This window comes from Chaetodon trifascialis, chromosome 17 (assembly GCF_039877785.1).
Source record: "Chaetodon trifascialis isolate fChaTrf1 chromosome 17, fChaTrf1.hap1, whole genome shotgun sequence".
Classification (NCBI taxonomy): Eukaryota; Metazoa; Chordata; class Actinopteri; order Chaetodontiformes; family Chaetodontidae; genus Chaetodon; species Chaetodon trifascialis.
The window spans coordinates 2,572,593-2,589,185 of record NC_092072.1 but is presented as its reverse complement, the minus strand read 5'-3'; the positions used below and the strand labels follow the sequence as shown (position 1 = coordinate 2,589,185).

At 45.6% G+C, this 16,593-nt stretch overlaps 1 protein-coding gene across 1 annotated transcript in view; it reads right to left on the bottom strand.

Annotated features, from left to right (window-relative positions):
- Positions 1 to 14,604, bottom strand: part of cacng7a (calcium channel, voltage-dependent, gamma subunit 7a) — a 32,877-nt gene extending 18,273 nt beyond the window's left edge. The window contains exons 1-2 of the mRNA XM_070984711.1: positions 14,327 to 14,604; positions 752 to 947 (exon numbers count right to left, since the gene is read on the bottom strand). Coding sequence (XP_070840812.1) covers positions 752 to 947 — 196 coding nt within the window. The 5' untranslated portion in view covers positions 14,327 to 14,604. The remainder of the gene's footprint in view (positions 1 to 751; positions 948 to 14,326) is intronic.
- Between the last annotated feature and the right edge of the window lie 1,989 nt (positions 14,605 to 16,593).

Genomic DNA, 16,593 nt, shown 5'->3' with positions numbered 1-16,593 from the left:
TGTCTTCACTTTGTTAATCAATACTTTAACTCTTCCTGCCTGCCTGCATTTGGGTCTTTCCTCTGCAGCCCACCGGCCTGAGAGCGATGAAGAAGATGAAAACTATTTGATTAGTTGTTAGTTCTTTGGTGTGTTGACGTGGTGTCTAATTGTGCCCTCTGATGCTGAACAGACAGCTTGTTAATTCAAGTATTTGCACTATTGACTCATGTCTATTGACTGCTTTGTGGAGCAGTCTATCGCCTGGAGAGCACGGTTATATACATGCAGATCGTATGATAGCTTCCTCTCTTTCTGACCCTCCACCTTTCTGGTCCCTCAGCACTGTGAAGACGGCGTGTTGTTGGTCAACGATGGGGATCTGCATGTCAGGCCTCAGCCAGCGATGAAGGCAGCGCTCCTCTCTATTAAACCCCATCCATGCAGTCCCGCTCATGTGGCTCCACCTGCCCATATGTTATTCTGCATTTCGCTCTCAGTCTTATCTCCTGCAGCGGCTGTAAACAGTCACGCTTCAACAGAAAGACTGTAAGTAGATTGTTGAAATAACAGTAAGCAGCGTGGAGGACTGAAACAAACCACCTCATTGTGAAAATGACCTCACAGTTTGATCTATGTTCTGTTCCAGATGTTTGGTTAAAATTAGCATTTGTACCTGAAAAATGAAGATCCATCAACAAAAAGTACAATAAATAATTTCAAATGCAGAACAACTTAATCAGCAAAACAGTGACATGAAAGTGTTTCCAACCTGCCACGAAGCAGACCCTCCACAGGCCCGAGTGCAGCGCCATCTTGACCTCGGTGGTCTGGTTCTGCTGCAGGACGATGCCCTCCTCCATCAGCAGCCAGTAGTCCGTCGAGACGGCGACGCCGACCAACAGCAAACCGCAGGCGCCGAAAATCGACGAGAGCAGCGTCAGCGCCCTCGTACTGAACGAACTCATCTGTGAGACAAGAAGCAAGACGAGGAGAGAACATCTGTGAGTGAAGAGGACATGAAGGGACAGAGCGGAGGACAGGATTCAGTTTGGTGAAGGATCGGAGAGGTGGAGGACTTCAGAAACAGAAAACACGACGTGAGGAAGAGGCAGCGATGAGAGGAGCAGACAAAGATTGATTTTTGAATTTTAAAATATGCACAAGCAGATGAGGTGAGTATGAAAATGAAGGTGAGGAGCGTTTGATTGAAATCCTTCTTGACTCTCATTGACTTGAGCTGTTAAATATGTATGGAATATCGGGCAGGAGAGGAGAGGAGAGGAGAGGAGAGGAGAGGAGAGGAGAGGAGAGGAGAGGAGAGGAGAGGAGAGGAGAGGAGAGGAGAGGAGATGAAAGAGGAGAGGAGAGGAGAGGAGAGGAGAGGAGAGGAGAGGAGAGGAGAGGAGAGGAGAGGAGAGGAGATGAAAGAGGAGAGGAGAGGAGAGGAGAGGAGAGGAGAGGAGAGGAGAGGAGAGGAGAGGAGAGGAGAGGAGAGGAGAGGAGAGGAGAGGAGGACAACCTTGGACCAGGTGAACCATTTTCGTGTGGAAAATATCAAACCCACTCGAGTGTGAACCAAATACTCCAGATCTCATCATCATTTAAGGGGTAAGAGCAGCTCCTCGCATCAATCCTGAAGGTTCGAGATGTTTTTTCTGAACATATCAAAGAACGACGGTCGGCAGCTTTTTAAAAAAGCATGAGACGCCAGTAAGATTCAAGGACTGGGAGAAAAAATAAAGCGGGAGGCCAAGAAACGATAAAAATGATGCTCTGAGTTTGAGAAATTCTGGAAAGTCAAGAAGAAGTTTACAGCTGAAGGCCAGCAGAAAGTTTGAGTCTTCAGATAAAACACAATATAATGAGCGCTGAGCTAACGAGAGGATGCACTGACAAGAGTGAGTCAGACGCCCAAAGAAACGCCACCGCAGAGGGCGAAGAAGGATGAGCACGCACTTTAAAGCCGAACGGGAGCCCTGCTGGCTCAAAAATCACTCGATACGACTCCAGTGCTTCAGCAGAGACACAGGTGGATTATAGACGCCTGCTCTCAGATCATCAATACAGCAAGAATCTTTAAAAAGACGTCAGTGTGTAATCCAGAGAGAGGAAAGAGAAAACGGCGACTTTAACATGATTAAAGGTTAGAAAAAGATGTGAAACTGTGCTGTTTGAACTCTGGTGCATAAAATGTCTGAAGTCTTCTGGAATATTAGAGGCTATCATTGTAATGGCTTTGGCACAGCCTCGGCGTCTCTGGTGATCATCTAATGGACCCCTGCTGGTTTCCTGCAGGCGGGACCAGTCTGTCAGGCTTCCAGGTGACCTGCAGTGCAGTTTGACACTCACTAGGTGGCAGACACGCTGCCTTTGCCACGCATCTTTTCAGCTGCTGACACGCTGAGAAACACCCCTGCTCTCTCACACACCAACACGTCTGATCCATCCAGTCAAAATGGAGGTCACATTCACCACGCGGCGGTCGCTGTAAGTGGAGCAGGCGTGAAACATCACGGGCTGCTGAGGAGCTCCAGAAACACTGCAAACAGGGAGGAAAATGCTGCTGTGCTCTGGTCAAACACGACAGGACTGAGACAGAACGAGCACGGATAAACCAGAAACTCCTCTCACGTCGTCCTTTTCCTGCTCTGACATCCTGAACGTAACACACTCAGAAACAACCCGCCTGCTCACAACTACACCCAGAGCCAGACCGCATGCAGATCGCACCACCTGCAGCCACAGTGCAAACTGTTAATTAAAGGGGAAGTTGAACCATGTTAATACAGTTCGATAAAACACGCTGTGGGCTTAATGTGCGTTTAAGAAATACAAACTGTCTGCAGAGCTGCGAGAAAACATGACTTAAAGATTTCCTCTTAATGTGCTTTACCTTCCAGTTGTTGTCTTTTTTTCAGTTTAATGTGTTTTATCTCAGTAATCCTTGTTTTTCTGTAAAGGATCATTAGTTTTCATGCAAAGCGCTTCGTGCTGCACGCTTTGTTAAACACAGTTCATGCTACAGAAATGAACTTTCTCTCTATTATCACATTAATGAACCCACAAGTGTTCCTTTAGCCACGAGGATCTGCAGCCAGCAGACTTTCTTACAGTCTGACATCCGCAAACATGATGGAAGTTCAGACGCAAAGTCGAGAAAGATCAACAGTGAAAAAGTGTGTTTGTCTGTTTCGATTCAGCCTCTTGACTTGAAATGAACTTTAACGTGAGAAGAGCCACAGAAGCTCGAGTGCTTCAGGCTGTAACTCACATGATGGCACTTGATAAAGAGGCAGACATGTTTGTGGTTTTAGGGTGAAGGCTGTGTTTGTAACGCATTAACAAATTAACATGGATTTACAGCCTGCATGCAGGAGGACAGAGGCAAACTTCTTTCACAGCAGCTTCTTTAAAAAGGATATTTACAGTTAAAGCAATTGTCGGGTTTTACTCTGAATAACCGACGTGCAAAACAGGATGTCGCAGGAGGTTCAGTGACTTTTAAAATCTTGTTTACGAGGCCGAGAAAAAGAGGAGCGAAGCCGATAAGAGAACAGAAATGAACTCGGCAGACAAGATGGGAAGCGGACAGATAAGAGGCAGAAAGGAAGTCGCTGTCAGGCAGGAGGAGGCTGAGGAGTGACCTCATCGCTCAGGCGAAACGCCGCAGAGCACGTTCAGCAGCGTCAGAGAGGATTCGCTCACTCTGACATGAGTCACACAGTACAAACACTGGATATGGTAAAACACCCCTCGCCCCGGGTGAGCTGATCGAAACCCCCTGCAGAGGTAACGGCAGGCCCGTCAGGCCTGTGGCGGCATGGCTGCAGGTGCTCATGTGTGCACAAAACACATGAAGAAAAGCACGCGTCCATGTGCAAACACACCGAAAAGAAGCGACCTGGAGGAGGCCTGATGGCGACTGAGCTTTCTGGCATGACCTCGACCAAGGACCACGTACAAGTCTCAGATACTTGAGCCTGTGGATAAGTTATAAATATTTAACACCAGTAAGAAGGATATGTGTGTGTTTGCAGTGGGATCCAGACAGCAACATTTGCATTATGGCTGCAGGCAGCACATGAATTTTAAAGCAGGGCCCATAACTCAATACAATCCCCCAAATATATGAAACTGCAGCCGAACATGGAGTTTCCTAAGTTGGCCTGTTTGTGAGAGTGCAGAGAGACGGAAGGAAGGAGAGCGCCGTGACTTTCCCCCTCTGCAGAGTCAAACATGAAGACGTCACCGAAAGACGTCTGACACTTCGGGAGACGTCAGCGCCTCGGAGAGTCACGTCCTCCGAGTAAGACGGAGGTGATTTGTGCTCGGCTCGTGTAAACAAGCATCAGTCTTAGTGCTGGAAATGTCAGGCTCAACATGAGAGGCAGTCAGACGCTCAGCGCTGCTGAGTCAAAACACACACATCCGTCCCGCGCTCTGAACGGAGGAGACAGAGCTGAGGACCTGCAGGACTCTGATAACCGTCTCACCCTGTGGCCTCTCAGGCTGCTCCTCTCCACTAAAACATACACAGGAAAACAACTCTCAGACTCAGGCAGAGCAGAGTGGACGAAGGCGGTCGTGCTGTTTGGATCTTTACATTTAAACTGTATTTCTCTGAAATGTCCTGCAAAGGCAGAGGGACGGCAATTAGAGACGCAGTGACTTTGAGGAGGAAAGTTTTCATGCTGCAAAAGGACGGCTGTAATCTTTAAAATCCTCTTTAAGACGACTGTTCCCCGAAACAAACCGATGCCACGCTGTATAATCTGCATGATGGACTCTGAGTGCAGACGCTGTCTGTGTGCTTTAGCCGTGGCTAGCTCATCAGCTAGCTTTACCCTCGTTTAGCGCTGGCTCACTAGCTTTTTAGCTTTTTAGCTCCGCTTGTATTTACTGCATGCTGTTTCATTGCAGTAAAGACATAACTTTTTATATGTTAAAACAAATGACAAACAGATAAGATTTGATCAAATGTAGCTGTTTTTTGTTTTTGTTGCTACTGTATGCTATATGATACATTGAAAACAACCGTACTGATCAGTGTCTCGACATGATGACTTTTTGTTCTATCAATATATATTAAATATATAGTATGATGTATGTTTCTGAAGTGTATTAAACATTACAACTTTACTTTTAATGAATTAATTTAATTGTTACTGTCACTTTCTCGCAGCCACCTGTGATCTATAATTAATCGTTTAATCAACCTCCTCATCGATTTCTCCCTCCACTTTTATCTGCAGCCTTTTCTGCATGTGCGGAAACATGTTAAACATAAAAACATGTTGGGCCTCAGAGGTTTTAAAACAGTATCTTAAACCACGAACACCAAAAACAGTCTGTCCAGTTTCAGTCGTGTTTATTTTAAAACTAAAACTATTGAGATGGAAGCCTGAAGAAAATGTGGGTTTGGAGGACAAGAAGTGCCGTAATGGATCAGTGCACCAAATATTATAGAGAGGTCTTACACACACACACACACACACACACACACACACACACACACACACACACACACACACACACACACACACACAAAGCTGAACCAGGCCTGTATTTGCTGAGATAGCTGACAACAAATGGGCTGGGATGAAGTTCTCTTTGTAGTTTAAGCCTTGAGAATATAACCACAATTCCCAGGTCGCACCAGCCGCTAACTAACTGTGTGTGTGTGCTGGGAGAATCCAGGAGCAGAGGCGATGTAATGAATTACAGATGAATGGAGCTCTGGTGCTTAGGAACAAACAGGCAGACGTAATGATGAGGGAAAGGAGGAGTGAGGAAAGGTGGAGGAGAAAGAAGAGGAGGAGGGAAGGTGGACGGATGCCAGCGAGGAAAGATTCGGAAAGGAGAGGAGAAGGAAAGAAATGAGAAAATGGAAAAGGAAGAACAGTGTGAGATGGAAAAACTGGGGTGAAAGGATGTGAGAGGGGAGAAAGGCTAATGAAAGGAGGGAGGAAGAGGAAGGGGAGGGGCAAGGAGCTGAGGAAAGGAAGAAAGGAAGGAGAGGAGAACAACAGGGGAAGACGTGAAGACGGGAAGATCGACAAAAAGGTGTCAGGAGGGGAAGTAGAAAAAGAGGAATGGATGAAGGAAGAGTGGGTCAGGAGGGAAGTAAGGAGTATGGCTGGTAGGAGGCAAGGTGAGAAAGGAAGGAAGGAAGGAAGGAAGGAAGGAAGGAAGGAAGGAAGGAAGGAAGGAAGGAAGGAAGGAAGGAAGGAAGAAGGATACAGGATGAGAAGGTGAGAAGAGGCAGAGGGCTGAGAGAGGGTGGATGAAGGGAGACGAGGAGGAGGAGGAGGAGGAGGAGGATGGAGGGAGCATCATCAAGGAGTGATTTAAGGGAAATTCTTCCATTAAAAACTGTGATACACGTATTGTGAACTGGATGTTGTCTAATGTCTAATCAACCTGCCAAGTCAAATTTTTCAACCTCAAACTTTAAGATCTATACGTTCACACTATGTTTGCCATGTCAGGATTTCTTCTTCACGTGTTTTTCAGGAGCCCAGCGGCGAGCAGCCGGCCGGGGAGCTGTCCAGCCCTGCGGTGCTGCCTCTCCTCTCTGCTGACAGAACACACTCATTCATGTTCTCCCTCTTTCTCTGGGCCAGACGCTGCCTCCTCTCTAGGCCTTTTGCTGTTTTGCCAATCAGCCGGTTTGTGTTTAAACCATCGGTGATCACTCATTTGGATGGAAGGTATCAGCTTCCAAAACGTCCCCTCTAAATGCTCCTCAGGCCAGTTTCTGCATAACAAAGAATAGACTGTCTGTATTTAGTGCACATACACAGTTTTAATTTTGTATTCCTTTTTATTGTCCATCTTCTTCTTCATTCTTGCTATTACTGCTGTCTGTGACAGCATATTTTCCCACTTATCTTATCTTATCTTATCTTATCTTATCTTATCTTATCTTATCTTATCTTATCTTATCTTATCTTAAGAAACAAAAGTGCTACAGTACCACAAAAACTCTTATAAGGAGGACGGGGTGGACAGTTAGGTCGACAAAGCTGCTGACTTTAACACAGGAGACTGCTGTGCAATGTATTTTTAGGAGTAAACATCTGTTATTTACACACTTATTTCTCTGACGGCGTCTCCTCCTGAAGGTGGGTTTCCCCTCAGGAGGGAAGGGGAGGTCAGAGGTCAGGATCAGCTGCAGTGCTGCAACGTTTATTTCTCTAAATGCTCAATGTCACTTGACGCTCATTGCATTCTTGCCGATGCATCAAAATCTGAAGATTTGTCTGTTTTCCCTGTTGAACGTCCATAAATTGGTGCACTGACTGACCCGAAGCACCGTTAGCCAATCACCTGTGTGACCCCTCCCGATGCACCTCCCGGCTTCTTCATTACAAAACGACTGGCCTGACACAATAGTCCTCAGCACAGTTCAGATTTTTATTTGGATTCATTATTAATTCTGTTTAATTTTATTGGAGGATTAGAAGCATCTTCAGTGAAGTCCAACTTAATGAATGAGTGTGCGTTTCTAATTAAGGCATTAAAGCAGCGTTGACATTGAAGGAGTGATAATAAGTCCTCTTAATCAGGAGCTTTGTACATATGAATTCATTTCCGGAAATAGGCCATTTATTTTAAAAAGGCCCATTGTGCAGTAAAGTCTGAGAGACGGTTTTTATCTACTATCAACAAGCCTCGTTATTGGTGATTATCGTGACGGCTTGTGTTGGTAATTTTTTATCTCACTTAATGAATAAAGACACAATCGTAACTTTGTCTGAGACGCACAAACAACGTGGACCAGAAACGAGCCGTAAAACAGGCTATAAATAAGCTGGACACATTAAAAAAACATGGCGAATGAGTCACCATGAGAAAAAGATCAGGAATCACTTTTCACTCCTCAGTTTGTTAAAGGCCAAACTTTGAGAAAATAAGTTTTGGGAGCCTTTAAAGTTTCAGTCAACTTCACAACAGTGAGTGATGTCATCAATTCAATCTGATTCCCAAAGATGAAGAAAGGTTTTTGAGCATTAAACTCTTCATCATAAATATGGAAAAAAGTTTAGTCATATTTAGGTATTTAGTCATCTTGAAGAGAAATAGTCAGATTTGAACTTTCATTTCTGTGACAAGTTCTGCTAAAAAGGTGAGAAAAAAAAAACAAAAAACCTTACAGCTGTTACAGAGACGGTTGGGCGATCATCACTTTATATGTGGACACATGCAGCACATGAGGAAAAAGCAAGCTCTGAGTGACTTTTGTTTGACTAAATATCTTAAAATTTAACTGTTTAGGTGAAGCTTGATTAATTACATTTATAAAACAGTGGCTGCAGCCAAATTAAAGGAACATATATCAAAAAAATCAATTGATATTTTTACATATTACAGAGGAACACGTTTTCCAGTTTCCTGCCACAAAAGAACTGCAGCACTGATATGAATCAACATCTGAGTACATCTCCTACGACAGGCGTCCCGAGAGCATCGAAACCTTGCCTCCGAAAATTAAGAAGTGGCGAAGAAATAAATAAACTAAATAAATGAAATGAGATGAAACAGGGATGAAAGAGTCTGCAGTGACGGCGGGTCAATATGGAGTGAAGCAAAGCAACTGCTGAGCATCACGAAACGAGCGTCCCGTGGTGCCGGGCGGGGCTCCACAGATGGCGTTCCCAGGTTAGCTCGCTAGCTTTGGGGTGGGGGTGGTGGTGGTGGGGGGGGGGGTTGTTTTCTGTTGAGAAGGCAATATGTCCCTCTGTCAGCAGTGAGAGGCCTGTGCCAACTGGCAGGAAAAGAGATGGATATTTAAAGATGAGAAGAATAGAAGGAAACATGACGGGAGGAGAGGAGTCAAGCAGGATGGAGGGAGCAAATAAAGGAAGGAGTCGAAGGTCAGACGCATCTCTGGGATTAAATAACTCCAGATTAACGCGTAAGAGTGAATGAGGAAGGAAGGGGTGAATGTTAGGAGACGAAAGAGCCGGTCAAAGGGATTATGGACAATAAGAAAAGACCGTTTCGTCCTTTCTCTCTTCAGTCCTTCCAACTAGGATGTGAGTGCTGCTCAAGACGAGACATTTGCTTCTAAAAGACCAAAAACAACGTATATATCTTTAAAAACAGCATTGATTTATCCAGTCGAGACAATTTCTAAGACTGATGCTGAACCACGTTCATGCGTCTGGGAGCAGCCAGAAGACTCATTTCTCAAAGCGGTACTTAAGACGATGAAAGCTTTGGGAAACAAACCCTCATCCTGTAGTCTCCAGAACGACTGCTGGGCTGATAAAGATAATTAGCTTATGCGGTGGGTTAGAAAACACACACACACACGGGCGAGAACGAGGGAAGGCCTGCAATAGACTGTGTGTTAATGTGCTGCGGGGAGGTAGATAGAACAGAGGGAGAGATAAGCAGAGATACAGCAGGAGAACGAGGGAGGAGAGGAGAAGAAAAGCAAAGGGAGCTACCAGGGAAAGACCTTGGCCCAAAAACGCAGGAAAGTCCTTGTAGCATACACACACACACACACACACACGCACACACACACACACACACACACACACACACACACACACACACACACACACACGTCACACACACGCTGGCTGGCAGGCAGGCAGCGTTAAGCGTGACACATTCTACATGCTTCTCCGTGTGCAGAGCAGTGTTCACTAAAGCCTCCACCGCCGTCACACGCAGGCGTCTTCATTCACCTTCGCTCGGTTTGAATCTGGTGTAATCTGAGGTCACGTTTGGCTTTGGCCGGAGGGGGAATCGACCTTAACTGTGCACGATACAAACACTGAAAATACATCGCTGCTGCTGGGTGAAGGCATCTCTAAAATGTCTGCTTTTCTGCTTAACTGGACTGTTTTTCTTTAGGTTGTGATTCACAGTCTGAACCTGAAAAGACTCGATCCATCAGGTGATTCTGGACCTCTGACTATCGCTCACATCCAAGAAATGGTCAACCACCCTGAAATCTGAGAGTCTTAAATAGGATTAAAGAAGGAAAACATGTCAGATTGTTGAATAGATATTCAAACTGGAAACAACTGTTTCAGTGCATCCTCTTCAGTGATTGACCAGGTCAGAAAATCTGCAGACTTCCTTTCTAAACTCTCCTCACGCTGCTATTTCCGTCCCATTTTGTACGAACAACACCACGGATGCCTCTGAGGAGAGGCTGTGCGAAAGTGTGTTCCCTTATCCTCATTTGTAGGATTAATTGTGCTGAGACAACAAAGATGCAAAACACACAGCTCTTGGAGAGAGACGGGGAAGGCAGCGCGATGCAGCCAAAAGCAGGCTTTGTGCCCTGCCTTCAAGTGCAGCCGCTCACAGCACAAAGCACTTTAATCTTCAGACGCAGTTGGATGATACGAGCTGGTTCGTTTCGAGCACGCTTAGCTTCCAGCAGGTCCTTCAGTCTCAGCAGCAGCAGCACCGTCCAACACCAAATCCAAATGGCTGTCACAGACAAACAAATCCATATGTGTTATCTGATCTGCCTCTTTCGTGCTTCAGGCCTGGTCAAGTTTAGGAGAGGGTTGAAGTCATGGATCTACATAATCAGTGCTGACAGGTCGGACAGGAGATGCAAACATCAGTCGCTCTGTGTGCCAAACTGTCCACCCCAACCAAATGCACAAGACGTTATGCAGCACAAAGGTGTTATATACCAATCTACGTCCACCAGCCGTCATTGCAACACATCCACAAGAGGTTGGTTAAGGTTGCTTTAAGTGTTTCAGTACCACCGCCATCGTTTTGCTGATGGGTGATTCAAGACTCTTGGAAGTCGAAGACAACGCAGACAGAAAAAGCTTCGAGCATCATCTCCTCGAACAAACCATTTCTGCATTGTTGTTGGCTCCAAGGACTTCCTGTAGTCTCTCGCTCAAGTCCCTCCTTGTTGCCTTCTCCTGATTTTTTATTCAGCTGTCATCGCCTCAAAGGAACCGCTGCTCTTCACTGAGAAACATTAAAACACGAAATGTGTAATTGTCACTTTAAACTCTTGTGTGATTTATTGAGATTTGTCCCTGTGTAGTTTTTAAAGTCTATTAATTTCTTTCTTTTTTAATAGAAACATTTCAGAATGGTAGAATTTGAAAATAAAGGTCTTCTTCACTGAATACTCTCTTTATTAACAGCAAACCATGTTGTCAATGCCTGACTGCTCGCAGTTGCTTCGGGTTATGGAAAAAGCTTGGACGAGTCAGAAGCAGACGTGTTGAGTTTTAATTGATTTTTTCTTCATGGGTTTGCTCTAAACCTCCCTAACCTTGATGCGTCTGAGAAAAACAGGACCAATGCTGGTTAAAATGGGGTGACAGGCCTGATTTAAACTGAAAGTCTTGATCGTCATCCTGCTCCTGAAGCTGCTGTAACACATGAAATTTGGAGGTATTAACATGACACGTTGTCATCTCTCTGCTGGACAAATACGTCTGAAGGACTTCACAGTACCTCGAGTAACCCCCGGTGGAAAATGAAGCACTGACCCTGCCATTGTTGGTGACTCACACCATCAATCAGCCGTTTAAACAACTGAAGTTAGTGTGTGATTCATTCCCCGTCACCTCAGCGAGCTGCACGCCACCTGACGATGATGATACTTCATGTCTTATACAAGCAGCGCACAGATCCGTCAACACCTCTGCAGTCACCGAAATGTTCGTGTAGACGTCCTCACCTGCTGTACAGGGGTTTTAAACTTGCATGAATTCACCAGTGCCCCACTCGTATTGTTAAGAGGAGCTAATTATTCAATTCAAGGCATATTCTACCACACTGTAAGCATGAGCCTTCACCCACTTTCCTTCAACCAACCTTGTCTAATTCTACCTCAGTTCATAGTTTACTGCATTTCCTACATTGTGCTTTTGTTGTCATTGTGCGTCAACTGTAGCTGGACATTTCATTTGCGGTGTAGCAGGAAAAAGCCACAGCACTGATAACGAGGAGCAAGACAGCAAGGAGTCTTAGTTGTCAAGGAAAACCAGAGCTGATCTCTTGTTTTCTCTCCTCAGATGGATGTCGGTTTGCTGGATAGTTGGAGGATTGTTTGATGAACCTCTTGGCCTTTGATTCTCTCTGGATTGCTCTCCATTTAAGGGTAAGCAAGGGGGGCTTTTTGTGTCCATCTTTGGAGTAAAGTGCAAGTGGTTACGGTGCAAAGCATTGCCAAGGGATCATCTCTCAACAGTGAGGGCAGCACCGTAACAGGCTCGTCTATGGTTGAGTATTTTACTGCTCCGGTTTACAGCTTATTCCAAACAAGCTGGAGTTGAAAGTCAGACAAACACGTCCTCAAACCTACCAATGACTGAACAGGTCGATGAGAAACTCCCAAAATGACATACAGCATATGTCAAATGATTAACACTGTGAAACACTTCAGTTTGGATGAGTTTAAGCGCCAAAACTACTTTGTTAGTTTAGGAAAAGGTCATGTTTTGGGTTAAAATCAGTCAACGCTGACATTTGGGACATGAACAGCAGCCTCATGGACAAAAGTCTTGTGACCCGTCCGTCCACACCACTGTCCTCCATATGCAGACTTTCTTGCTCTTTATACAAGGTCACCTGACTTCCTCCTTTGCTTCTGTCATGACTACAACGGCCACTAGAGGTCGCCACCTAACAATAAATGCATATATGGATCATAATAATCCGTCTGCACAGATGATCCGTAGCTATCAGATATTTACTGTTCTTCCAAGGCCTCTCAGGAAAGGTCTTCCTCTCAGAAAGCCAAGTTTCAGATTGGGATTACCTAGATTAATCAATTAATCAAGGGATTAACCGAGTTCTCAAAGTGTTTTAACGCACTCAGCTAAAAAGTCAATGAAAATTCATTCAAATCACTTCGTAGCAGAGCATTCTCTAAAAAGAGTGGCTGCCTATGCTGCATTCATGTCGTATGAAGGTTACCATATCTGCGATTCTTTTAAAAACGATAAATGTTAACATCTGAGTGTTGATTAGGACCGAGGAAGCTGGCATTATTATAAAAGCTGTGGAGTCAGCTGATCAAGGCAACTGCACCATATTCAATACTAATGTGGAGAATGGGCTCTTTGTATGGATGAACCACCTCCTGATATTTGCATAAGAGCAGATTGACTGAAAATCCAACATTTGGATAGAAACCTACACGTGAGAGACCCTGACACGTATTTTACAGGCGTGTCCTGCTCTAAAAAAACTGTGTGTGATGTAATTGACACCCATATTACACAGTACATACGACTCATCACACGCTGCACTGTTCGTTCCTTCCAGGAGGAACATCTCTGCAGGCTTCCTCTGTCTTCAGCAGAGAAGGAGACAGTGGCTCACTTGATGACCAGAATGCAGACGAGAAACAGCTGGAAAACAAGGAGCTTCCCTTCGTCTCTCACTCCTGTCAGCTCTTCGTCCTTCTTCCTTTGCTACACATCATGCATATGTATGTAAAGAAGAGGAAGAGAAGGAGAGATGGACCCAAAGAGGAGTGCTGCAGTCTGCTGGAACAGTATCACAGGATGGGTTCCCCAAGAAGGAGCCAGGAGTTTTTAGAGCACACACACACACACACACACACACACACACACACACACACACACACACACACACACACACACACACACACACACACACACACACACACACACATTCCTGGTCTCTCCTCCCTATCCTTCTCTCTGACACACACACACGTACTGTAGTGCCACAATCACATCACACACACACACACACACACGCACACACACACACACACACACACACACACACACACACACACACACACACACACACACACACACACACTCTTTCCTCCCTTCTCTCCTCCACGCGCCGCTGGGAGCGAAGCGGCTCCGCTGTTCAGTCTCCAGACTCCGCTGTACAGTGTCACAGCGCGCTCCTTCCAAATGCGCCACACTGATCACTGTACAGTACATTCCTCCGCTAACAGGCCAGGAAACAGCCGTGCAGACACACTCATCAGCGGCTGTCAGCCAAACAGCGCACATCTCTCCCCTCAGACCGAGGGGCGCAGAGAGACTTCAGCCTCCTCACTTACACAACATCCCCGGCTATTCTGAGGGAGGACGAGGGAGGCTGAAATCGCATGTCAACACGCAGTCACATGCGAGAGCATCGCTTGCCATCCCCGCAGCCGAAACAGAAGTCCTGACGTGCGCAGCCAAAGAAGCGGAGCTCGCCTCAACAAGCCCGAAAGAGTGCGAGGGGCTTCGGAGGAGATGCGAGAGGGACGGAGGTGAGGTGAAATGATGAGGGATAGATGGGTGGAAGGAAGGGTTTGGTGAGGCGCAGTTAAAAATAAGGCAGCAGGAGCTTTACTCACCCTGCAGAGCGGAGAGCTGCTCGGACAGTGCAGCCGACGAGAGACGTGTGCGCACCGGGAAGCCTGGCCACCAAATTTACAGTTTCCCCTTCTCTCTCTCTCTCTCTCTCTCTCTCTCTCTCCCTCTCTCTCTCTCGCCTTTTTCGTGTTTCCCCGTATCTCCCCTCTTTTTATTCCCCCTTCCTCCACTCCTCCTCCTCCTTATCCTTCTTTACTCCACTCTGCTCCTCCAGCACTGCGGAGAATCGGCTGAATGGGCTTCACTGTAGTTTGGGTACGGGGAGGTGGGACTGGTGTGTGTATGTGTGAAGGAGAGGAGGAGGGGGGGGGGGGGGGGGGGGGGGGGTTACAGTGATGTAGGCTAGAGGGAGAAGAAGACGCGCGCGCACGCACTCACACGTGCGCGCACAGAGACAGCATGGCACAAGAGCGTGCTGGCTGGAATTGAGGACACGTCGAGCAGGCTGACAGCATGACTGATTCAAACATACAGCAACAATTAGCATCGTGTAACTCATTAAGGAACAAAACATCCAAACACGGATCTGTGGTGTGAGCGTGCCTTCAGTTTTCTCCACATTGTAACTGAGGGGAATGATTGACAGCGGTGAGTAAAGCTCCAGCAGAGAGCCAGAGGAATGAAACGAGCTCAAACGGCTTGATTTGTGTCTGTATGGAGCCACTGAAATCAAAAACTTGGCGCACTGCACGAGTGAGAGTTTTAGTTAGAATAAATGAGGTAATGTAAGATTAATTGTTACTTCCAACAACTAATGATGTGATAATAGTGACCAACAATGAGGAACGGTTTTTTCATCTGTAATGAGTTTATTATTACAGGATAAGACTTAACATAAAGGAATAATTGTTAGTGATCAAATGACTGACATTTAGGTGCAGCAGTAATTATCACCTTGTAAGTAATTAATGATCAAAATGTCTAAAAATGACTCTAACTGAACTCACCTTGTGAGAAAAAATCTATCTGTTCTGACTCGCACAATTAGAAAACGGGATTGTTATGTAATAAGTGTTACTGCATGTGTGGAAGTGACGATGATGTAATAAGAAAAATGACAAACCATGTAAAATTGTGCAAGAAGGAGCTGAAAGTGATAACTAACATTGTTGAAGGTCGTTTTTACATCATCATCTGAAAGAATAATTGATTATTAAAGGATTTAAAGGAAGGAATTTAAAGGACTTCAGAAAAATGTAAAATGCAACCAGGTGAAGCAGGCGGCTGCCCCGAAACTCTCAGGTGCCTGAAGCCTTCAGGCCCCTAACCACAGCCCCACAGCTCCTGTATGACCAAAGGCGAGGCTGGACGGTTAATCTGCTCCGGTTTGGTAGTTAAAGCCAGACGGCCTCTGCACAACCGCACAGCAAGCATCCATGAAGTCTAAAGGAGCGGTTTGATTTGAAGCCTTGTATTCAGCAGCAGTGGAGAATTTCAAGGTGCCTCGGGCTGATCGGACCGGACAAGATTTGTTTATATGCTGCTCTGCTTTGCCAAATTATGGCTGCCCGGATAAAATGGAGGTGGAAGACTGAAAAGGAACCAGAGTCCACGTTCCTGCAGCTCGTCGTGACTCCGGTAACACAAGTCACATGATCAAGTCATGTGGGGAAAATCCAGTAAATTTAATCTTCATCACAGACATAAATCAGTGTTTTCACATCACAGCTTGTGTTTTAATTTCTTAAGACATCCCAAAGACACATGAGAGGGACAGAGAGAGAGAGGACAGCATGTCACATATTTACTTTGCAAGAAAAATGGTGTGCATGTGTCTCCATGTGCATTTGCATGTGATATTGCGTGTGTGTGTGTGTGTGTGTGTGTGTGTGCGCGTGCTTGTCTGTTATGCCTCCATACACTCTTTCATGGCTGAGTGGCCCCATCAGCCCCTGGCGACCCACAGACTGATACAGTAGGCTGTGCTGCCCTGTGAGTCACTGTGTGTGTGTGTGTGTGTGTGTGTGTAAATGCATGGGCGCATGTGTGGGTAACAAGGGAATTCAACCCACCTGCCAACTTCACACACACTCATACACATATTTACACAAGAGGGTCTTCTATTTGTACCCGGACTGAGACGTTTGCTGGTTTGTTTGAAAACTGGAAATCTGGAACAGAATAAATATCACACTGAACCATCACAGCAATTAAATTATAGGATATTAAATCCACATTCAGTTAATTTGCCTTTAAGTTACACAGTAAAAGAGGTGGGTAATGGCCTTTTTTGAACCATGTGAACTAA